The 24702-nt window shown below is 48.9% G+C and overlaps 1 protein-coding gene across 2 annotated transcripts; it reads left to right on the forward strand.

Annotated features, from left to right (window-relative positions):
• The first annotated feature begins 268 nt into the window (after positions 1 to 268).
• LOC135823965 (uncharacterized) lies at positions 269 to 20759 on the forward strand. 2 transcript variants are annotated; one of them, XM_065336842.1, is made up of 15 exons: positions 269 to 511; positions 4167 to 4457; positions 4884 to 5818; positions 6299 to 6472; positions 7157 to 7484; positions 8089 to 8617; positions 10253 to 10385; positions 10849 to 10956; positions 11836 to 11938; positions 12573 to 12622; positions 13928 to 14070; positions 14707 to 14778; positions 15698 to 15771; positions 16212 to 18013; positions 19406 to 20759. In XM_065336842.1, exons 2-15 carry the CDS (start codon positions 4193 to 4195, stop codon positions 19523 to 19525), a joined length of 4836 nt encoding a protein of 1611 aa, XP_065192914.1. In that variant the 5' UTR covers positions 269 to 511; positions 4167 to 4192; the 3' UTR covers positions 19526 to 20759. The 2 variants fall into 2 exon arrangements, with proteins under 2 accessions (XP_065192914.1, XP_065192915.1); XM_065336843.1 differs by lacking the exon at positions 269 to 511 and adding an exon at positions 2074 to 2204.
• The last annotated feature ends 3943 nt before the right edge of the window (positions 20760 to 24702 follow it).

Here is a 24702-nt window from a genome sequence, read left to right on the forward strand (position 1 = left end):
ATGCACAGTGCAGTGCAATGCAAGCGGGCCAAGCGCACACAACGGGAAAAAAAACGTCCATCACTACTGTGTAGTACTGACACTAGTCTGTGTAGATCTACCATGCATGGTGTACTGCCACTGCACTGGATCGAACGTCGTGCACGCGTAGCAAGCAGCTGTACAGTACAGTACTATACTGCATCTGAGTCACTGCACTAGTCAGTGCCACTGCCAGTATGTACGCATGCATTCCGTGTCATGCGCTGTTCATCCGACTTCAAAACAACCGAGTTCGCCTCGCTAGCGTACAGTTTGGACCTGCCTCGGCTCAGAGCAGAGGAAAAAGCGAGCATGAGCTCTCGCGTCAGTGGTGTGAAGACTAGCGACTCAACGAGAGTTGGTCTTCCGAGCAGAAAAAAAGGTTGCTGGTGTGTGTTTCCACGAGCTGACTAGTAGGCCGAGCGATCCGACTGCAGCGCTCCTTCCGTCGGGCTGCTGTGAAGCTGATCGAGTCGTTTCCTTTTCAAGGGTAAGCGAACCGACTCTCTCCTTGCTATCGCTCTCTTGAAGTTTCTTTATTGTTGCATCATTATCTATGCATGCGTGCAGTTGTCTGCCGTGCACTGGTTGTGGTTCTGCTGTACAATTCGTGAATCTGATCTTCGTTGTAAACTTTTCGCTCGGATTCATTGGGTGAGTATTTTCTACGGGTACAGGATCGTGGATTTGTATCGACGCCTTTGCAGCCATCAGCCACCTTCGCGGCTCTATTGTTGTTGCTCGGTGCGTACATATGCGGCCTAGCGCAGGTGAAATCCACATGCCGTCTAGCCGTCTTTTCGTTCATATTCGTACCTTTTGCTCGTGTCGCGCGCTCACGCAAGGCTTCTGTTTGTTTGAACCTCTGCGCACACTTGTGCGCGTGTGTGTATGTGCGCATCAGTGCGGCTGAAGACAGTAAAGGTTCACTCTGTGCTTGTGGCCCGTCTACATAGTTGCGTGTGCTTGATGACAGTAGGATCATAGCCTAGGATGTAGTCTGCGCCGTCTGTGTATGCGGAGTGTGGGCGACGCATGCATGCAGCTCACGTCCAGAGCTAGAGCTGGTAAGGCTATCACTTGACTTGAGTCTTGAGTCTTGGGCTGTCCTCACGCTGCTGTCAAGGAGTGTTTGCTTAGCTTGTCTTGAGTTCGAGTTGTTCTCGAAATTTTTTTCGGGGCTGTACGTAGAGTTTTAGGGAGGCATGGTTTGTGCTGCGCGAGGACTCCATGTAGGTTCCGTTTTCCTCTTCTCTCGCGCACGTCCTCCTGGCTTTTGATCTGCCTCTGCTCATGGGACGATCCACTACTAGCAGTTAGACTGCTACCAGGTTTGCAGTGCAGGATTGCCTAATGCTTTCCGCAGGCTCTGTTCAGTGCTGCAGATGTTCAGTCTTCAATGTTGACTCTTGCGGTGGTTGCATATCCATTGCAGCGGCGTAGCTTCTTGGCTTTAGACTAGTTCTCTAGTTTAGGTAGCTGGAGCCTGGAAAGGAGCTGTACTGTCCGGCCACATCGTTCTATGTTCACGCGTGTGCGTCTGCATGCGGATTGTGAAAAGAGACGGTCGTGTACAGGCCAGTGGATCTCCCGCCATGTCTAGTCCGAGCTCATGTCCCGAAGATTGAATCCACTTGCGGCAGTACATTGACATTGTGCTAGGCATACAAACTGCCTACTTACCCGCTTCAGCAGATGGACATCATATTCATGGTCATTCGAGAGGGAATTTTTTCGTTCAAAAACTTACCCGATGGCAACCTGTCACAAAAAAATAATTAGGGAATGGAGAGTTGGTCCAGGCCAGGGAGTAGATCTACGAGTCCTTCATCTTTTCCTTGCACGTAGATCTACGCCTGGACTGGACCATGGAGTATGAAAATGGCTGTATTGTTTGTACATAAATCTACATGACTGTTCTACTACTCTACTAGTACTAGTAGTAGTCTGTCATTGTGAGAGTGTTGCGACAGTTCGCGCCCATTCACTCACCAGCATGATCATGACAGACCAGGGAAGCGTGACGGTGAAGATAAGCTAAAGATCTACATCATCTGACTCCTAGTCCTAACCCGGTTCGAACGAAGTAATGTTCTCTGGTTTAGGGGCGGTGTGTGGAATTAGTCGTCCAGTGTAGTAGCCGCTTCAGCTTCGTCGAGATGGCTCAGCCGACCTGTCCGCAGGTGAGACTTCGCTTCTTTGGTGCTGCTGAATGTTCGGGCTGATCGGAAGAAGAGGGGAAGAATTGCTTTCCCGTAACCCCTGAAGATACTGCGCGTTCTGTGTGGTACTCATTTTAGCTATTTCGTACTCTGTGCACATGTGAGACTTACTCCGCGTGTTGTATGTAGCGATTACGATTAGGGGAGACGACGTTCGGGCGGCATGCTTTCTCAAGTATTCTGGCACGTACCCTTAGGCCTTACCAGTCGTCGTCTCTCTACTCTACATCTAGTGCCTTTGTTTTCTGACTGTGGCGACCATTTTTTTCCTCGCGTGGATAGATGTTGTGATGTACCTGCACACTCTAGTACTCTGTGCGCTGTGTCGTCCTGGGGAACACGCTGGGCGTTGCGGGGGCGGATGAAGCTTTCACTGTCTTCTTTTCTTGTGTTTTTGCGCACATATTGTGTGTATTCTAGTGCCCTTCACTGGCATGGGATAAAATGTAGGTCCATTGTGAAAATAATCATGGCGTACAGCTGCCCCCTCCACACATACACCACACACACACACACAAGCTGCTCTCAAGTGCCACAGGCGCACGCATGTAATGTAGAATTGATTGTCCCTGGTTTGAAAGTCTGGGCTTGGGCACACGGCCACACTTTTAGAGTACTTTGCAATTCATGGTGAATGACTATGTGCTTCGACGTAATGGTTAAATGCACATGATTAGTACAGCATCTGAGTACGTCCTGGTCGCACCATCCATGTCTAGTTCGGAGTTTACAAAAATAAAAATATCAATCTCAGTGCTCATTAGAGTCACAGGAGACAACATGATAACCGCTGAAATGGAGCTTGTCTCTCATTTTCGCTCTATGTCGTGACATATCCGCATCCAGCTGGAAGGCGATGTACACTAGTGATGCGGGGAACCAGTAGCGCATCCTCGGGACTATGCCGTGGAGAAGCCATCCCGACAGCTTACTTTGACAACCCGGAGGGATGAGTAGATTCCTGGAAATGAGGACAGGATAAAAATTGGCAACAGTGAAATATTATTGAAATATCCTCAACTCATCATCATCGTAATGATATCAGCGTTTTCGCGTTGACATTGCCAAGGAAGCTTGCCTAGTCTTTGTGTAGGCCAAATGGAATGGAGAATGAGGAACGAGCGGGGTCAATGAGGTGCTAATACGCATGCAACAGCAGAATAGGAAACGAAGAAAAAATATCCTGAACTAGTGAATGTAAATAGTATAGTCTGACTCAGTCGTCGGACTTGACTCAGCCACCTACACTGAGCTGACTGTTAATAGTATAGTCTGACCCAGTCGTCGGACTTGACTCAGCCACCTACACTGAGCTGACTGGACAGGACTGATAGGACAGTTGCTCATCTATACACGCGTCACGTGCTCGTATGGCCCAGGAACGACCTGCATTTCTAGCCCGTGCTCTATTACGGCACTGCGAAAAAGCAATGCGGACAGGCCAGTGTACATACATACATGTATTCTGCGCCGTGCATGCACGGCGCTGGTTACCTTTTCACCTCTTCTACGCGCTCTGGTCTCAAATTTTGCCATGTTGTGACTTGCAACCAGAGGCATTGGATCTGCCCGTTCTCCTTTTCTTGCGTGCGTGTATGTTTGCAATTTTTGTATCTATTTTGGAGCTGTACGTGTGTCTGTACGTGTGTCTGTTGTTGTTTTTGTTCTTGCTTTATGTTGTATACTGGTGAAGGAGCACGTGAACGGCTCATCTGTTGCAATGCCAATGAGATACCCTTTTCAGGAACTGGCAATTTTTGTAGGACTAGATTTCTAGAGCAGACCTGCTCTTTCTCATTCACTCTGCAACCATATCAAACTCGTTTATCAATTAGTTGTCACAACCTTTCGGCAAATTGCCCTCATCAGGTGTTCAATATTCACCAAGCTTTGTCTCGTATCTCCATTTTATTTTTTCTGTAGGGCGCCCAGAGGAAGCGGTTACACTGATGGCGTTGATGCCGATTGCAGGCGGCCCCGACCTGCAACAGGTGCCCGATGCGACGCAGACGCGTCCCACGCTGGACCGGCTGACCCAGATAGCCCGGGACCTGCGTGATCCGGCGTCCTTCAACAACTGCATGAACGAGCTGTACCAGTGGTGCAGTGACGAGCGTGCCTTTGTGCCCGTCTACGAGGAAAAGCTCATGACATGCCTGACGACCGTACGGGAAATCGCGCTCAGCTCTCACAGCAGAGCTGCTTTTGCTCTGGGTAAGAAACCTCCGTTCTCTAGCAGCATGGCTGTCAGTATCCATGTTGTTGTGCAGTGTACATCTTTCTTTATGCTCCAGATGGTGGTGAAAATCAAGAATTTGCAGTTAACCCTATTTTGCGAATGTGCTGAGAACATTTCGAGAGCACTGCAACTGGGTTCACAGTGTCGCTGTGAAAATGGGGCTTCAAGCTCAGATCTATTTACAGCGAGAACATTGCATATACCAACACCATTTCTTTATCACAAACATTTCTTTCTACATGTGCCGTGCACCGTACACTTTGTATAATAGTGATGATGCTTTACATTTTACAATATGGAATGGTTTCTTGGACAAGCTGCTAAGTTCAAGCGCAATTGTGTTTTGTGTGGTGGTGGTGTTTGTGTGTGGGTTTGTGTGTGGGTGTGGGTGTTTTCTACAGCTGCCCAACTATTCAGCGTTGTGAACAAGCATAGCGACCGTCTATCTAGAGATCACGTGGCTTTGTTCCAGAGGATGTGGAACGAGATGAGACACATGGTTCAACGCCTACAACACCTTCAGCAACAACAGCAGCAGCAGCAACAACAGCAGCAACAACAACAGCAGCAACAACAGCAGCAGGCACGGCAGCAAGCACAACAGCAAGCACAGCAGCAGCAGCATGGAAGTATGATGGATCCCTTGCATTCGACGAGCGGAGGAATGATGATGCGAAATGACCCCCTCGGCCAGCTCCCGTCTATGCAGCAGACGCCAAATCGACAAGTCTCTGTAATAGCAACCATTTGGGATTTCAACACCACGCAGAATTCCGCGCCCATGACGACCTCTGCCGGCCACACTATGTACAACCAATCAGGAAGCTACCCGCAGAGTCAAAGCAACAATAACAGTTTGGCCGAGCAAGCTGCCGCGGAAGCCTCTGTAGAAGCCGCAGCAACCACAATGGGCAGTGGACGGTTTCGTACATCGGCACCCGGTGCTTTTAATCACGGCAATCGTCCAGCGGGCATGCTGGGCAACCCACACATGATAGGCCAAGGCCCGGGGCAGAGTGTACGCGACTCTCCCGCTAACCTACAGGTGGGCAGCAAGTCCATTGTTGCGGCAACGGCGGTCGCGGCAGCGACGGCCTCGGCAGTGGAGCGCCTCCATCAGCCGCAGCAAGCCGCAGGTCTCGGCATTGATGGCTGGAACGGAGCAGGTCACGGCGGCGGCGGTGGCACTGGCGGCGGTGGGCCTGCTCCCAACGCCACTGTGATGGGACCCGGAATGATGCCGCCGCACGGTACGCAAGGACAGCCTCCAAACTATCGAATGCCATCGTCTGGCTACCCGAGTGCTGGACATGGCCTGGGGGCAGGTCAGCATCAGGTACGTCTAGCCACAACGTACTGTTTCGCTTTGTAGACGTGTCTCATCCGTACCCGACCTGTGCCTGATTGTGACAGGATCACTGTGTGTCTGTGTGTTCGCATGTTTTTTGGGGTGTGTGCCCTAACCCTGACCTCAACCCCTGTGAATGTGTGTGTGTGTGTTCGCATGTTTTTTGGGGTGTGTGCCCTAACCGTAACCTCAACCCCTGTGAATGTATGTGCGTGTGTGTTTGCATGCTTTTTTTAATGTGTGCCCTAACCCTGACCTCAACCCCTCAATGTGTGTGTGTGTGTGTTTGCGTGATTTTTTGAATGTGTGCCCCTAACCCTGACCTCAACCCCCGTGGATGTTGTGTGTGGGTATGTGTCCTAATCCCCATGTGTGTGCACGTGGGTGAGAGAGTATATGTAAAGAAGTGTGTGGGTGTGCGTGCTTGTGTTTTAATCCAGCCATGCCGTTTGTCCTGTTTCCGTACAGTTTGCACCTAATGCAGCAGGTGGTCCTTCTGGTCCTTCTGGTCACTGGGGTGCCAGTGATCTCCAGCGCGCAGGTGGTGTGGGACCGGCTCTTGGCCGCCAAACGCCGCAGCAGTCAATCCCTAACCAGCATAGCTCGTATGCGCAACAGCAGCTGGCGTTGAATGGAGGCCAGGTATGTCCTGCTACAGCATGTGGTATGTGTGTGTGCATGTGTGCATGTGTGCATATCCAATTTCACTTTCAGGCACCAGTGCATAGCGTCTGCTTCTATGCGCTGTTTGAACAGTAGTCCTTTTTCTGCCTGTATCCATTTGAAGAGAAGGCAACGAGAGTGTTTGTGGAATCTTGAAATGTTCCTTTAATAGTTAGAGCAATAGTAAACTAGCCCCCCCCCCCCAGGAGTGTGCAAGTCTAGGTTCCCTTGTTATGGGGTTTGCCGACGGTGGAACTCACATCACGTGCTGCAGTGTTCACATTGTACGTTCCCAACCCGATTTTTAGCAAGCAGCGGAGTAGTAGAAATAGTACTCTCTGGCAGAAACCCACTCAGTTTATGCGATTCATGATCATGATCATGGCAGATATTCGTACTGTGCTCAAGCTGACCTGCACTGTGCACCACACGGAACGTTATTTGAACGCGTGATCTGAGTGTTTGCCGTCGGAGACCCCTAACGCAGCGTCCCACACTGTTGGATGGTTATGTACTCTTGGTAGGTGCCTGAAGCTTGTGTTATTCATTAGTCTCGTACGGTATCACAATGCTTGCTGTCATGTTCTATCTTGTCCATGGCTGCACTAGCTAATGTTATGCTATTCATGTTGGCATGTGCTGCCACTGTGTGTTGGCGTGCAGAGCTTGGCAGACACTGGACTCCCGGATAACAGGTTTGGTCCCATAGCTACGGCTACTGACCCGCGCGCACGCCTGAACTTGGAAGCTCGCCGCAGGATGCAGCTCTTAGCCGCGGAGCAGCAGCAGCGGCTGAGAGTGCAGCAAGCAGGTAACGCTTCGGCAGCAGGCCTACTCGGCAATGTCGGGCAGCAAGCACAGCAGCAGGGCCTGGATGCTCTCAGCGCTGCGTCCAACCAGGTCGGACAAATGGACGGACGAGGCCTGCCTTTCTCCTCCTCTCAACACCAACTGCCTCCCTATCCAGGCGCCAACTCTTCCAGCATGCAAGGTACTTTAGAAACTGGCAATGTATTACGCTGTGCATATCATTGTGACGCAGGCAAAGGGGAGCTTCACTAGTTACAGCACCACCGCCACTACAGTACTGTTGGGTACAGAAGAACATGTAGTGTCGAAGAACGAACAGGCTAGAACTTCACCAATCACAGCATACCAATGTATACACGGTGACTCAACTGTGCATAGACTGTAGTACATGAAAATGAGAAGGGCCTAGGCTACGAGGCTGATCCCCTACCAGTTCGTCGGAACCCGACAGTGCTGTAGGGGAAGTATCATCGCTAACTGAAACATGTCTCTTGCGCATATAGGGCGAGCCCAGCGATGACGGTGAGCTCATTGAACTGTTTTAGGCCCTAAGTCTGGCAAAATGAGAGCTGGCTGATGTTTGCTGTGGCATCGTCCATGGCGAGAGAAACCAGGTTGCATGAACAATCATAGATGGATAGTAGATGGTTTATCTGTTCTGTGGCTCCGCCGCCTTGCTGGGTTTTGTAGTGTGCCATGCATCCTCATTACAGCAGTGGTTCTTTGCTGGCTGTGAAGTTTTCGGTTTAGCCTATGCGCTACCTATTGTTCCTTTCTGCTCGTAGACTCGAAGCAAGCAATGATGCAGCAAGTACTGCAACAGAGCCAACAGCAACCTCTTAGGCATGGTACTCCTTCTTTGGCAGCATCCCTGCAGCAGCAGCAGCAAGCTCAACACCTGGGCCAGCAGACAGCAGTATCTCAGTCCGGCCTGCAGGCTGGCAATATGCACTCTCACCCAGTTGCGGCGACACACCAGCAGTCCCTGACCTCGCAGCAGCAGCAGCAGCAGCAACAGCTGCAGCAACAGAAGCAGCACCTCGCGGCACTGCGAGCGCCTGGTGCATCCATTGGCGATGTCTCCGCCCTGCTGCGATCCTCACAGCCAGGGCAATCTGGTCGCATCACGCCATACGGTTCAAACCCAGTTTCGTCTGCTTCCAACCCACCAGTTAAAACTGAGCCAGAACCATTGTTCAATGTCACAGTGCCGGATGGTGTGCTTCTAAAGCCATTCAAGGTGGAACGCGACACCATTCCATCGGAGCACAAGTTCACCCTGAACGAAAAGCACTTCTCCTACCTTGCGCACAAGTAAGAATTAGTGTTCTTTCAGTAAACCTCACAAATATTGCTACATTTGTACTACCGGAATTGTAGTGGAATTGGTTTTTTGTGGTGCTAAATTGTCCGGAAACATTCCCTCTATGGGATACTCGGGTATTGAGCCAATAATAAATGTAGAAAGGAAAAAGGACATACGGAAACGAGTTTTGTGCCTAGTTGTTGCACTTTCTGACTGTATATAGTATCTAGTTACAGTGGTGGAGAGTTACTCTTAACTCATTTCCATATGTCCTTTTTCTTTTCTATGGGATACGCGCAGACTTTGCGAAAGCATCTCAACTGATCATGTAACCTGGCATCCTGTATTTGCCTGCAAGTTAGTTAACCCTTTAAGAGCCACAGGAAATTTTCAAAAATCTGCATTTTTTCATGTTCCTCGGATCATAGCTTCAGTTCTACTCACTCAATCCTCACAATCTAGGGCTCCCTGGAACGGTCTCCGCGAGAGGAAGAGAATGAGGTCAATCATGATAGCCAGCACACCGTCTATCCAGCGCTAGATCGCAGCGACAGTACGAAAAATGCCCCAAATGCGTCCAATTGCGTCCCGCTCCAGATATTTCATTCTACTCGATCGTGGAGTTCCAATTTTTTTGCTGTGTACTCTTGACAATATCAACAGTGAAACCCGTGCAAATTCGAGTAAACCAGCGTGACGAAAAGTCTCAAAAATCTCAACACTAAAGTTGCACTGCGCGCTTTTGAAATTGCCGCGATCGCGGCTCAACTTACGAGTGATTTATCTCGGGAACCGTTGCTCGCAGCGCTTCGCGGATTGTTTCTCCCGACAGGTGAGAGTTTTCTCTTCGCCCTGGATATTTCGATCGATGGATTTGAGCAAGATTGGACTGAGTTACGATCTTTTGAAGTTTTGCATTTGAATGCGTCGTTTACGACGCATTCAAGTATGGGGCGGCTCTTAAAGGGTTAAGGCTAAAACATGATTCTAACTTGTTCCTGTGTACTGTATCAGGAAATTTTCAGACGGAAATATTTTCGGACAAAGCCGATTTTCGACCTTTCGTACGGATACTATTTTCGTACAGCGCTGCATGCTAAATGCATGACTGTGTTCGCATGCGGCACACATGTATAGTGTACATAACTTCACAAGAAGTGAACCCTTGCCGCTCGCCTTGTGCAACGCTCACTGCTCTTGGAGCATTTCGAGCACTCTTGGCGGGGTTTGCAGCTCTTTATAAAATGCTTTGCTTCACGGAAACGTATTTCATTGCGAAGAGCTGCGCTTCGGTCCTCTGAGCTGTGCTGAGGAGCTCTAACAGAGCGAAACAGTTGCTGTCCACAGATTTGAGTAACTTCACAGGAACAAATTTTAGTACGGAATTAATTTTAGCACAAAAGAGGCCGTGACGAAATCGTACGAAAATAAATTCCGTCCGAAAATTTCCTGCTATAATAGTACTTAAATGTGTAGGAGCAAACCCATTCCTATACCGTAGACTACTTCATAGAAATAATTACCTTTCGTCATTGGTTTGAGGCACCCAAAAGGGGAAAGGCCGGAGGAAAAACTGACTACCCCACCGGGAGTATCTTTCTTTCCCTGTTTAACCTGTTATTCTTCCCTTGCGATATCCACAGCGACACAAATCTATTTTTCAAATGCTATCGGCTGGAGGACAGAGAGAGAATCCCAGTGTGGCCAAACTCCATTACTGTGACGCTCAACAACAAGCTCATCCAGCTGGATCGTGGTGCTCCAATGCCAGACGATGTGAGTACCGTGCAGCGTGTGTGTAGTGGCCGCCCCGTGGTGTAAAGACTGCCGGTCTCTGTAGGCAGGTGGTCTTTCAACACAGGTTCAATGGTGTGTAGCAAGAGGGTCTGGGTTCTGAAATGACCGGTCTCATAAGAGAGGTAGTGTCTCCACACAGGTTCTGCTTCTAATATATGCAGCAACATGGCTGGGGTCCTGAAATGACCGGTCTCAAAAGACAGGTGGTCTCTCATCGCAGGTTCAAATGTATAAAGCAGAGTTGTATGCATGTAGCGATATGGTCAGGTCCTGAAATGAGGCAGGCGGTGTCTTAGTACGGTGGAAAGGTGCTGTTGTGAGTGTACGTGGCAAAATGTGTGTGTGTGTGTGTGTGTGTGTGTGTGTGTGTGTGTGTGTGTGTGTGTGTGTGTGTGTGTGTGTGTGTGTGTGTGTGTGTGTGTGTGTGGTGCACTGTTGACAGGCCCGTTGCCATCGTGCAGCCAAGGCCGCTCACATGAAGCACCACATTCATCAGAACCAGAGTCAGACTGGCAACACGCTCCAGATCAAGGATCTCCAGCACAGCGCCGTAAGTGCAAGTTCTAAAAGCAGCACAAGCTCCTGTGCAACTAGGCGTGCAGGGCGTCAGTGTACGTGTGTGTGTGTGTGTGTGTGTGTGTGTGTGTGTGTGTGTGTGTGTGTGTGTGTGCGTACGTGCGTGGGTGCGGTTTCTTCGAGGTTGTCCTCGGTATAAGTAAACTTTGTACTACCAGCATGAAGTAAGTTTGGAATGAAAATGGACTTAATGTTCGTTGCTGCCTTGCTTTTCCTGCCCACTTGACCTGGTCACTTTATGTAAGGAGCAACAAACTCTTCATCTACTGTTGCCGAATCTGTTACTGCTATCAATTTTCCTGAAAAACGAGTGTTTGCCAATTGGTATCTTGAGATTGGGAAGGGTTTACTCCGGTGATAATATTAGAAGGGAGAATGCAGCTATGGTTAGCGATTGGCCAGACAGTCCTCCTGTTGATACCTTGCCGTGCCCCGCGGTTGGATGATTGTATAAGCTATTACCATTCTAGGCGACTAGGGTATTGCTTGTGTCTATGCCAGCGTATTGGTGGCTAGTCCTGGCTATGACAGCAGGTACAGTAGTACTGAACTGCACAGAGGTTTAGATCATATCTAGAGGCGAAAGATGGCTGAATCCATATGGGTTCGTCCAGCGGCGAAGAGTGCTTTTGACAGCTGAGCTCCCGTGTGTGTGATATGGATAGTAGTGCATGATTGTACTCTTGTCGTCACGGTATCCACACCCATGAATGCTGGCTGCTGTATGCAATCTTTCACCGGCTCCTGCCTCAGCCTTTACGGTGATTCCAGACTATCACTTCATTATCGCTTTGCCTGTGTTTCAATCTCAATACGATGTGTATGTGATGTGTCACCTCCCTTCAAAACGCAGGCTTTTGCCTTTCAAGTCTATATCGAGAAGAAGGTTTCGAGATCATCGGCAAAGGCAACGATTGCAAACTCTTTGAGTAAAATTGAAAAGACGGTGGAACGAAGTGAGTACAAAGAAACGGGCCTTGCTCCTGTTTGGCATACTAGTTATGTTTTGTGTATTACCTGGCACATCTGTGTGCGTGTGGATGTGGGGGAACGCATTGATTCATGTGTTGCGGCTCTCTGTCTCTCTCTATGTCGCTCTCTCTCTCTCGCACACACTCTCTCACACTCTCTTTCTGTCTTTGTCTCTCTCTCTCTCTCTCTCACACACACACACACACACACACACTCCCCCTCTCTCTCTCTCTCTCTCTCTCTCTCTCTCTCTCTCTCTCTCTCTCTCTCTCTCTCTCTCTCTCTCTCTCTCTCTCTCTCTCTCTCTCTCTCTCTCTCTCTCTCTCTCTCTCTCTCTCCTCTCTCCTCTCTCCTCTCTCCTCTCTCCTCTCTCCTCTCTCTCTCTCTCTCTCTCTCTCTCTCTCTCTCTCTCTCTCTCTCTCTCTCTCTCTCTCTCTCTCTCTCTCTCTCTCTCTCTCCCGTCCTTCCTGTGTTAGCTATATTGGATATATAATACAAGTATGCTGAGCTGACCTAGATCATGATGCATTTCTTCTACAGGTGATTGGATATGCATAAGGCCAACCATGCTCATGACACTAATTATTGCCTTCTGTCTATGCCTTCCGTTCTGTACAGTCCAACGTGAATTCAGAAGTCGAGAGGGCATTGAGCAGACAGCACTGACCGTAAGGAAATACAAAACACACACACACACTCACTCTCTCTCTCTCTCTCTCTCTCTCTCTCTCTCTCTCTCATGTACACACACGCACACACACACACACGTGCACACGCACATACACACAGTATTTCTCTTTCTCTTACTGACGAAGATTTGCATGGTTTTCTACATGCTTCTTTCTCTATAATGCTATAGACAGTATGGTATGTGTTATGCCATATCACTAGAACAGGAGTAGCTGGGAGAAGGGAAGTTCTTTGCATTGTTGAGAGATATGCTTGTTCTGCGCAAAGTACTGCCCAGCATATTCTGCTATCAGAGACGGAACTTTATCAAGCCTACTGCTACAGGAGATGCATGCAACCGTCAACTCTTGACCGTGTTGCCGCACCAACCACTAACCTTATGTAGCGGGGCTAGTACTGAACCTCTTCATCTGCTTATTGCGTTCTTTTGGATTTTAATTTTATTTCTGACTCGAAGGCTTGAAGCAATCTTGCTGAAAACGGTGCCACTTTACATGGCCAGCAATCGAGGACATCTGAGAGTCGTAATTTTTGTACTCCTGCGAGGTGTGATTTTTGGCGTGCTGGGCCAAGCACAAGGAAGCCATCTGCAAAAAAACTGTAGAAAATGGTTGTTGTTTGATCCTTTGGTGTAATCTTTGTTTCTAGTCGAAGCTAGTTGCTGTTTGGAGCAGAAACGCTGAAATTGACTATTTTCTGCATGTACTCATACATGTACTCACGTACTCAGGCATGCAGTCTCACTCGTATTTTAGCTCTTTTTCTGGAATGGATGCTGCTCTGCGCCCCTTGGTGAACATTTCCTGCGCTCGTGGAGCAGCTGAAAAGGACCACTGGTATGTCTGGTTCCTGGTTTGAAAGTGGAGAGTCGACTTTTGTGTCTTGAAAAAGGAGTAGAGAGCGATAAAGGTACGTCTGTGGCTGATTTTTGAGTGCTCCTCGTACATTTTTGATCGTGATAGAAATTCTCAGCCCAAAGTCAGACCAAAGTCAGCGCGATGATGGTCGTACAGTTTTCTTGTGGATTTTTTAGTTGTTTCATCTCGTATCTATGTCAGTATCGTGATGGTGAAGTGGAGAGGGTGATTTTCTTCCTCTAGGCTTCGTTCGGCCGACTTTGCTTCGTCCTCGTTGAAAAGTGATCCTGAAAAAATGTTGATTCGCAAAATTACGTTGATTTTCAATGTACGTGATGACATGCGATTGCTGGCTATGATCTCACCCTGCGAACAAATTGGTTAGTGGTATTATAACTTTTTTTAATTTCAATCTTGTTGTCACAGGTGCCTTTGCTGTGCCCGATAACTCGCAAGATTATCAAGCACCCAACGCGTGGCCGTACCTGCGCCCACTTGACCTGCTTCAACATGGAGGACTTCCTCGACATGAACTGCTCCAAGGAGGTCTGGAGATGCCCAATCTGCAGGTATGTTGTATCAACAGTCACAGTGCGCATCACAGTACTGTCGGGCGCCGAAGAACTGGGGGGGGGGGTCAGCCTTGTAGCCTTATCCGTTCTTATTTTTGTGGACGAAACTCAATGTTGCCCTGTATACATTGGTATGCTGTGCGTGGTGAAATTCTAGCCTGTCCGTTCTTCGGCGCTCCGTTCTTCGGCGCCTGACAGTACCGTAGGCAAGCATATGTCACGAATATACGGTGCGCTTGTCTGTTCTAATCACATGCGGACACCTTGCAATAGAGCCTTGGTAGCATTGAGTGCAGCATCCGTAGTCTTCTTCGGTTACTGAATAGTTCAGCTGCAACACGGTTACGCAGTCATGTTGGTTATAGAGGTTGTTCTATTTCATCATCAGCTGAGATGATTAGGCGACGCATCGGCACAGCGATGCGAAAGTAAAACCGCTCGGGAGGGCTGACCTCAGTTCAGCACTTTCATTGAGCAGTCCGACCTGTTTCCAAGGATTTCCCCAACAACAGAATACGCACAATCAGTCTCAGGTAGAGTAATATTTAGCTCTTACTCTACCTGGCAAAGATACCTAAGTCCTTTACGTGAGCATATGGGTTTTGATACTTCACTTTGTGCAATATTGTGCAGGAATGAGCTAACTGTTAACACCATGGAAATGGATCAGTGGCTCTGGAGTTTGCTCAAGTCCATCAGTGACAGGTAAGTGTATATGGCAGCTCGTGTGTGTGTGTGTGAGAGAGAGAGAGAGAGAGAGTGTGTGTGTGTGTGTGTGTGTGTGTGTGTGTGTGTGTGTGTGTGTGTGTGTGCATGCGTGCATGCATGTGTGCGTGCGTATGTATGTGTGTGTGTGTGTCCTTGGCTACCCAAAAAAAGAAGAAAAACAGCTGTGTTCTCTGGCAGACTCTCTTGTAGTGGATTGCATAATATACATGTACTTTAGTATAATTGCAGTGTAAATCCACTTTTGATGCAAACTTCCCCTCAAACACGATCAGATTTCATTCAATGTAAAGACCAGTATGAACACCGGTATACAAAAACTTGTACAGGTCGTGGAATCCTGATAATTCGAACCTCAAAATGCCAGGAAAAAACTTCCAATTATCTGGTCATTCTGATTATCCAAACATGAACCCACAACACAAAATGTATGTCAAAATGCTCTCATGGTCACGCAGAGTTGCGCTATGGACCTAAGACACAGATTTCACGGATACTGAACTGACCGACACAGCCTGCTCATGCAAACTGAACTGACCAGTACAATGTACAGTGAACTTCGAATTACACTTTGCTAACTTCGAATTATCAGCACAAATCCCACACATTTTCTATGTAAGTGGAATCTGTGGGACTTCTAATTAACCAGACATATCCAGTTCGAGGTTCTAATTATCAGATTTTTTATGTGGGAATCGTATTGACAGAAATCGGTCCTGGAAAAACTTCTAATTAAGCGGTATGTTCGAATTAAGCCATATTCGAATTATCAGGATTCCACCTGTATAAACACTCCATTCAGGGAAGAAGCTTAGAAGCATGAATTTCTCCTCATACAGCCTTAGTTAGTGTCCTGAGTAACCAATTATCATTCTCTGTGTGTTGTCTTCTGCTTCAGTAATTCATCTGCGGAAGACCTCATTATTTCTGCTAATGGTGAATGGAGTGTGCCATCGAGAGTTAAAAGCGAAGGTAAGGCTGCCGCTGATGACTTTGCATAGCTTTCTCGTGTGTTTAATAAACGCTCTGGATTCTGCTCGTATGCAAGCATGATCGCTGAATGTGCTTTGCATCGGTTACAGTCTACTCGTGATAAGTGACGCACTTTTCAGTCACGCACTCGCGACAAGACGTGCACGTTTGAAATCTGGACACTATATACTTTTGTATATGCTCAAATCTGTGGACAGCAACTGTTTCGCTCTGTTAGAGCTCCTCAACACAGCTCAGAGGACTGAAGCGCAGCTCTTCGCAATGAAATACGTATCCGTGAAGCAAAGTACGTTTGTATATGTATACAGTACAGAACAACAAGGACAACCAAGGCTTGTTTGCTGCTACTTCAAGTTTCATGCTCTCGCAATAAATAACCGTAGATGACATTCGTGTTTGCATTGTCTGTGTTTGTTCAGATGGTGCACCATCAGCCAAGATATCTTGCATCAGTGGCACACTCCCTATACTCCCTCTTCTTTCTGGCAACCAGGATGCTAACTTACAAGTGTTTCAACATCAGCAGGCAAAGGGCCTGGCGAATGCTGCTGCCATGCAGAACAAGGCAGTGGGCTCACCCCAGGCAAATGCCGCAGCTGCGAATGCTGCGGCCGTTTCTGCATCTCAGTCTGTGGTCTCGTCTCTCCAGCAGACCTTGAGCCAAGGTCCAGCTCAACAGTCCCAGTCCTTTCAACAAGGTGGTCCTCGTCAGCAGCAGCAGCAACCGCAACCAGGTCACCATCAACAGGTCCCTCAGAGTCTTGCCCAGCAACTTCAAGCTGGAGATAACCTGCAGTCTTCACAGCTTTCTCAGGAAGCGCAACTACAGATGCAACAGCAGAAGCTACAGCTGGGTCAGCCATCACAGCAGCAGCAGCAGCTGCAAGCTTTGCTGAGCCGATCATCTCTACCAGGTGCTCAAGGTGGCGGCCTGCCGCAACAGCCACAACAGCCGCAGCAGCAGCAGCACGCTCTGCACCAGCAAGCCCAGCAGTTGACTCCCCAACAGCAGCAACAACTGATGGAGATGCGTCACCAACAGAAGCAAAACCAACTGCAACACCAGCAACGCCTCCAGAGTCTGATGCAACAACAACAGTTGACGCAAAATTCCCAATTGCAACTACCATCTCAGCAGGCACATGTGCAACACCAACAACAACAACAGCAACAGATTCCACTGCAACAACAGCAGCAGCCTGGGCCACAGCAAGTACAGCAACAGCAGCAACAGCAGCGGCAATCTACTCTGCAGCAGCAACTTCAGGCCAATCCTTTTCTTCCCTCTGGTCGCCTCACACCGCAGGCTGCTAACAACTGGCAGGCCGGACAGAACTTGCCCAACCCTGCTGCAATGCGGCCTCCATCGGCGCCTGGCTCTGTTGCCAACTCGGCAGTTCCCAGCAAGCCAGCTGCGAAACCATCAGGTGCTGGCAAGAAGCAACGTCCCCCATCCAGATCTAAGCAACAGGCACAGCAGCAACAGCAGCAAGTCCAAATGCCAGCTTCGCCTGCAGTTGCCGCAGCATCCACCTCGAACCTGTCTGCCACCAGCCAGTCGTCGATTACAACTAGCCCTGCAGCAGCTCAGCAGCAGCAGCGCACTACCCTTCAGCAGCAGACCAGTACAAGCAGTGTGCTGGACGTTGATCGACCACGATCTAGAAGTGCTCTCGAGATCACCGCCTCGCCACGCTCAGTTCAGCCAGCCAGTGCCGCACCTACAACTGCTGTTGCTCCAGCTGCTGCCGCCCAGTCACCAGCTACGGCCATGCAACAACAGCAGCAACAACAGCAGCAGCAACAACAGCAGCAGCAGCAACAACAGCAGCAGCAACAACAACAGCAGCAACAACAGCAGCAGCAGCAACAACACCAACAGCAACAACAGCAGCAGCAGCAACAACAGCAACAACAACAGCAGCAGCAACAACACACAGCAGTTGCAGCTTCTGCAGCCGCCAGTGCAGTTGGTGCTGGTTCTGGTGGCGGCGCAATTGCTGCTTCCTCCAATCGAGCTGGCCCCGGCTCTGTGAGTGCAGATACCGCCGCTGCTGCTACTGGTCCCGCTACCAATCCCAACACTCCAGCCACGTTAACTCTGCCTGGTTCTGTTCCGGCACCAGCGTCCAACACTAATGCTCCTTTTGTTCTGGACGAACTGTTAGGCCTTAGCACGGGAGATGAGCTGTGTGCATTCGATTCTAGCACCTTTGATCGCGTAAGTATTACTTGGAGAAAACATCTGTTTTGCTTTTCTTCTCCTTGGAAAGTGGAGCATGTTGTGCAAAGCATGTGAAGAGTACTGTATTACGTGCTGAGTAGCATGCAATGTCTGTGTCCTGTGACACCGAATTGGCATGTGCTGTGTTTGTGCGTGTGTGTGTGAGTGTGGGTGTACTATATGTGTGTGTGGGTGTGTATGTGTGCCCGTGCGTGCATACGTGTGTGTGTGCGTTTGCGCTGTGTGTGTGTGTGTGTGTGTGTGTGTGTGTGTGTGTGTGTGTGTGTGTGTGCGTTTGCGCTGTGTGTGTGTGTACAATATGTGTGTATTACTGTTATGTGCGGTGTGGTTACGTGCGTACGCGTGTGTATTCATGCATGCCTCTGTGTGTGTGTGTGTGTGTGTGTGTGTGTGTGTGTGTGTGCGTGCGTGTGTGCGTGCGTGCGTGTGTAGTCTAAAACTGCATAGACTCTTGATGGTAGCTTCGTTAAAAATGCTTTAACCCTTTAAGAGCCGCCCCATACTTGAATGCGTCGTAAACGACGCATTCAAATGCAAAACTTCAAAAGATCGTAACTCAGTCCAATCTCGCTCAAATCCAGTGATCGAAATATCCAGGGCAAAGAGAAATCTCTCACCTGTCGGGAGAAACAATCCGCGAAGCGCTGCGAGCAACGGTTCCTGAGATAAATCACTCGTAAGTTGAGCCGCGATCGCGGCAATTTCAAAAGCGCGCAGTGCGACTTTAGTATTGAGAATTTTGAGACTTTTCGTCAAGCTGGCTTACTCGAATTTGCACGGGTTTCACTGTTGATATTGTCAAGAGTACACAGCGAAAAAATTGGAACTCCACGATCGAGTAAAATGAAATATCTGGAGCGGGACGCAATTGGACGCATTTGGGGCATTTTTCGTACTGTCGCTGCGATCTAGCGCTGGATAGACGGTGTGCTGGCTATCATGATCGACCTCATTCTCTTCCTCTCGCGGAGACCTTTCCAGGAAGCCCTAGATTGTGAGGATTGAGTGAGTAGAACTGAAGCTATGATCCAAAGAACACGAAAAAATGCAGAATTTTGAAAATTTCCTGTGGCTCTTAAAGGGTTAAACTCTAGATTAGAGGGACTTGAATAGCTGTTCTCCATTTCTGATTGTCCGTACACTCCAATGAAGCGACTCGCACATGTGTAATGTTTCACTTTTCCTACTAAAAAAATGGCCAGGCTGAAAATTTGGTGAAACGAAAAGATATTTGCAGTGAAGAGACCGGTTTTGGAGGTGAAGAAATGAGTTATGCGTTCCTCCATTTGATTGGCGCACTCTATTCTGTTTGTGCTGCTTTGCTCATAATTAAATTCAGCTTTTGTTTGTGTTCCTGGCTTCTTGCAGCTACTGAATCAAACCAGTGACGACATGCTCATGAATCCCGACCCAGATCAGCTCCTTCCCTCCGGCCTTTCAACCAGTGAGGGTGACGAGTTGCTGAGTAATTTCATTCCCTTTACTTAATAGTTCTGTGAGTTGCCAGGTTTGTATTCCGGTTGCGCAACTGTTCCTTGTCCAGTCAGTGCCCAGTGAAGGAAAGTCTTGAGTCACCCATTGGTCTAGTCATGCCCACTTACTCAGCCTTGCTAACGTTTCCCCACTACCCACTACAACTAATGTCTAAAAGTTCACCCACCACCTGCCATGTCAGCGCATGCCATTTACACTGAAAAGAAACCAACGTACTATCTCGAGCGGCGATATCAAGCAGCCTTTCCATTAGCAGCGTCCAGCTGAGCTATGTAGAGAATGGTCTCCGTAATCGAAAGGTTGATATGAGCTTATCGCCAGCACCAAACATGAATGTCACAGGAATACGAGAGCTCTAACCACTTGACAAAGCTCATACACAGTATACACACTGTGCAGTGTGCTGCTAAACCTTGTTAAGTCATCTATTATAAGACGGCATCTATTTCGGCATCTATTTCATCGTGTGAACGTTACTTGCCACTGATTTTTTTGATTGTCTCTTGACTGAGCTGCTGCGTGTGATTTATTTTGGTACGGTCAGTGTTTCTTATTTCTGTAAACTCTTCTCAAAAAGGAGTGATTGCCTTCCTGTGTGTATTCCACCGAGGTGACCACTGAAGTCTTGATGTTGCCTAGTCTGCCTCTCTCCTGTGCACCCTAGTCCAAATATCACCCCTTATGCAGTATCCGATGATCCACATGTTCTCTGACTCTGATTTTCTATTTTTTTGGATCTCCCAATAATAATTTATCCACAGTACAAATTGGCCGTGGCTCGCCGTTGGAGCTCTATGGTCATCCATACACAGTCACTCGGCATCGCTGAATCCTTGCGTACCCTTCTAGTCTTTCCGCAATGCTCAGGTCTAGTCTCTTGTATTGGGCCCTGGGAATTCTCTAGACAGAACTGACCTACTTTTGATATTCTCTCTCTCTACTGATAGGTTTTGATGTGTTGAGAACCAAGTCCACTGAACTTCTTATCCTGTACATATCAGTCCGAAGTCTTCTTATTCTATTTTCCGTACTCTCTCTCTCTCTCTATTGTGTGTTTTCCCATGTAAATACGTTGTCAATAGGCTCATGCATCCTATTCCGTTCCACCGTCTGTATATATCTATCTAACTTCAATCACCAGGAACCACAACCCTGCCGCCTTTCTTCACCACGCTGCATCTGTTTGTCTTTTTTGTGTGACAGAGCTTGAAAAACGTTTTCAAAACAAGTGAGCGTTCGATGGACGTGTGTGTGTGCATGTGTGTGTGCGTGGGGACTGTGCGTGGGGACTGTAACGGTGACACTACATGGTTAACCTTCACTTACTGTGGTGGGATGGTCGGGTCATCCTGGCCTGCACCCCGACGACCACTAATCTAGTCTTTATGTATGAGAGGCTATGCGAATAATGACGTCATGGTGATGTCATGGTGGTGATTCAGCGCAACCACCTACGGGCGATATGTACATGTAACGTTATACAAGTGGGCCGGCCGGCGGTTTCCATGGTTTTTCTTGAGCTGCATACATGTACATGACTGTATAGTGCATTGGTGTGCTGCGACTTACTTTGACAAAGTATCTCCACCGATGATGTAACCGAATGCCCTCTACACCCTTCCTCACAACAGCTATTCATGTACAGTCATGTACAAGCAAGAGTCCATAAACAAGAGTATGCAACTGTGATCTCTTTTCTATGGGCCAGATGCGCGGCGCGCTGCCTTCATTACATCATTCAGCTGCAGTCCGCGCACTGCGGAAAATCAAACACCGCATTTTCCCTCTGGTCTGAAATGAACTTTCGTACGGAACTGGAGTTCACGCGCCAGAATTCAGAGATCGCGTAGGTACTGCACGAATCGAGCAAAAACGGATGGGCTCGTACGAGAAATTGTGAGTTTGAATGGATGCTTTCAGAGCGTGATGAAGGCAAGTTACGTAATGAAGGCAGCGCGCCGCGCACTGGGCCATAACCACAGTTGCATACTCTTGTTTGTGCACTCTTGGTACAAGGTTAAGTAAGAGTAAGACATGTTATTATAACGAGTCGCAAATGCACGATTGTCCAAAATCCATAGATTAGCGAGACGATACGTTAATCTTGCAGTCTTCAGGCATGCCCGCACATAACACATATGAAGCATTACAGCCTCACCACACCTACATTGTAATTATAATGAAGAAATGTCACTCATTAGAAACGTTAGATTTACATGCCTTACGGTATCTGATAGTCATGTACCGCTGTAGATGCACGCTGCACACTCAGCCTGAAGTGGTACTACAGTAGCGGCTCTGCTCCATGCCCCCATTTACACAGTTCTGGGCATGCAGGGAGTAGTAAAACACCAGTATTTCACTACTCCCTGGTTCTGGCATGTACAGTCATGTACATGTCATGCACAAGCCTTGCTTGGTACATAATTATACACGTAACAGCCAGCATTACCACATCTACCATGAGTGCGACTGTCTCGCATGCATGGCTGCAGTCAATATTAATATTTTGTATCCCATTGCATGTACAATGTACATGTAGATCACTCCGCAGTTGCATGTACCATGGTTACGAACTGGTAGGGCCGGGTCTCCCATTTTAGCTGCACTGTTACAGTTACATGCACGCTAACCAGGCTCCGGCGGATACTACGCCGGCATAAATTTTGGCATAAATATTGTGGTGATTGAAAATTTGGAGCATAATTTGGCATCCTTTCGGAGGAGCATAACTACATGATTGTACAACAGTTCTAGTATGCAGGCTACACATTATTGTGTACAATGCACCTGATCAGTGCTGGTGGTCTGCACGGTAAGGGTTCGGAGGTCATACAGACAGTGTTTCCAGTGAAAAGGAAGGTAGAAATCGTGCAATACATTGTTGTATGCTCGAGCTCGTCTTCTTCAAAGTTCTTTCTCACGCTGATACCGTACATGTAGCAGAAGATCGAGTTAATCAGCCTTTAGCAGGCATCTCAGGGCGGACGAGATTTTTTTACAGAATGCATCTCCTACTGATAGACCATAACAAAGAGAGGAGAAGAAGAAGACAAAAGAAAATAATGATCGAGACATCAAAGGAGAAAGACAGACAATGTACTAGTAGGGGCTCTCAGGGAGCCTGTACCGGTGTGGTGGGACTAGCAACGCCGGCCTAGGGTCTCGGCGTTAGCGCTATCCAGCGCACCATGGACGGGATTACGAAACACATGTAAATAGATAAGTGAGGGGGAGGGAGTTGATTGTGGGTATATGGGTGTTACAGCGAGTCTGTAGCCCAATACCAGCGGCTTTGTCGTAGGTGCGGATGCACCTTGCCCTTGAACGACTGGAGGGACGTCAGGCGTGGCGGAGACCGCAGCACAGTCGGGGGCAAGTTGTTCCACTCGTCAATGATGCTGTAGGGGAAGCACCGTCGCACGTAATCAGGAGAGGAAGCCGGGAGGACGTTCTGTAGCTGAGACTCGTGGCGCACCGAGTGGTCGGACCGAGTTCGAGGACATGTTCGTGGAGGAAGCTGTGGGGGGATCAGCGATGTTAGTTGCGGTGGCCCTGCCAGACACATCAGTTATGCTGAGGGTGGCGAACAATCTCCTTGCTGCCAAACTCTGGAGGAGGACATCAGGGCCAAGAATGTGGAGGGCGCGTCTCTGCATTCGATCGAGAAGGCGCAGATGGCTTGAAGCTGCTCCCATCCATACCAATGGCGCATACTCTAGGACTGGCCTCACAAAACCTCTGTAGACGGTTCATTTACCAGCACCATCGAGTACGCGAGCAGCTTTGCGCAGGAAGCCCAGGCGAGAATTCGCCTTGAGTGCTGTGTTGTGGAGGTGGGTCTTGAAGGAGAGGCCCGAGTCAAATGTGATGCCGAGGAGTTTTACCTCCGATAGCTCAGACACAGTGTGATCTCCAAACGTGAGGTCCATGATAGGCCACCTGTGCCGCTGATGGGCTATCGTCATGAGCTGTGACTTTGTGGGCTCAAACCTGATCCGCCACTTCTTGCCCCAGTCATGGAGCGCATCCAGGGTGGCTTGTAAGCTTTTCTGACTGTTTGGGAGCAGTTCCGGTGATCCAATACAGGTGTAGACCGTTGTATCATCGGCGAAGGTGGCCAGTGAACATCCAGGAGCTAGGCACTGCTCCGCATCGTTTACATAGATGAGGAACAGAATTGGCCCCAGTATGCTCCCCTGGGTACTCCCGACTCTAAGGGTAGGGCGCCGAACTCTGGCCATTCACAACAGCCTGTAGCTTCCTGAGGGACAAATAATCTGTCAGCCAGGTCAGGGCTCTGCCACGGACGCCGAGTGTCTGCAGCTTGTAGGTGACTCCGATGTGTGATACCTTGTCGAAGGCGCCTGCGATATCTACCGCAAGAACCATCGAGCATCCTCCACTTCCAGTGGTGAGAGTCCACTCATGATTCAAGGCAGTGAGGAGGTCGGCTGTTCCTAGGCCTCGTCTGAAGCCAAATTGGCGTGCAGAGAGGAGGTGGTGGCGCTCAAGGTAGTTTACTAGCTGGTGATTAATGATTCCTTCCATGACCTTAGAGCAGATGGACAAGAGGGATACTGGGCGATAGTTTGCTGGCAGGGAGCGAGAGGCCTTCTTGTACACTCGTACCACATTCGCTGTTTTCCAGGCCGCTGGTTGGACACCGGACCGAAACAGAGCGAGAAGAGAGTTGACAGGGGACGTGCTAATTCATGGCAGCATTCCTTAAGGACACGAGCTGGAATTTGGTCGGGGCCCGTAGCTTTCCCTGGGTCGAGTCTGGACAAGTGTTTACGGACAATGGGAACCCTGAAGTGCGCGTCCATGAACTGATATGGTGTAGGTGGAATATGGTCTGGAATGTCAGTAGGGCAAGTCGTCACCACCAAGGCTGCACTTCTGCGAGAAGTAGGTAACGGAGCACTCAGCCTTGGAGCGGGCTGTGAGATGTTCACGCTGGTTGGAATCAACAAGCGTAGGAATGTCAGAGTGTCGTTCCTTCCCGGCGGCAGCTTTAATGGTACTCCACCACTGTTTGTCCCGCAAGTTGCCTGTTCGAAGCTTCTGCTTGAGGTGTTCCTCCCAGGAAAGTTGGGCTTGCTGCAGAGTTGACACAGCATTGGTAACTGCCTGGACATAGGCTGCTTTCAGTGTCTCACTGGCTTTTG

Source organism: Sycon ciliatum, chromosome 8, assembly GCF_964019385.1.
Source record: "Sycon ciliatum chromosome 8, ocSycCili1.1, whole genome shotgun sequence".
Taxonomy (NCBI): Eukaryota; Metazoa; Porifera; class Calcarea; order Leucosolenida; family Sycettidae; genus Sycon; species Sycon ciliatum.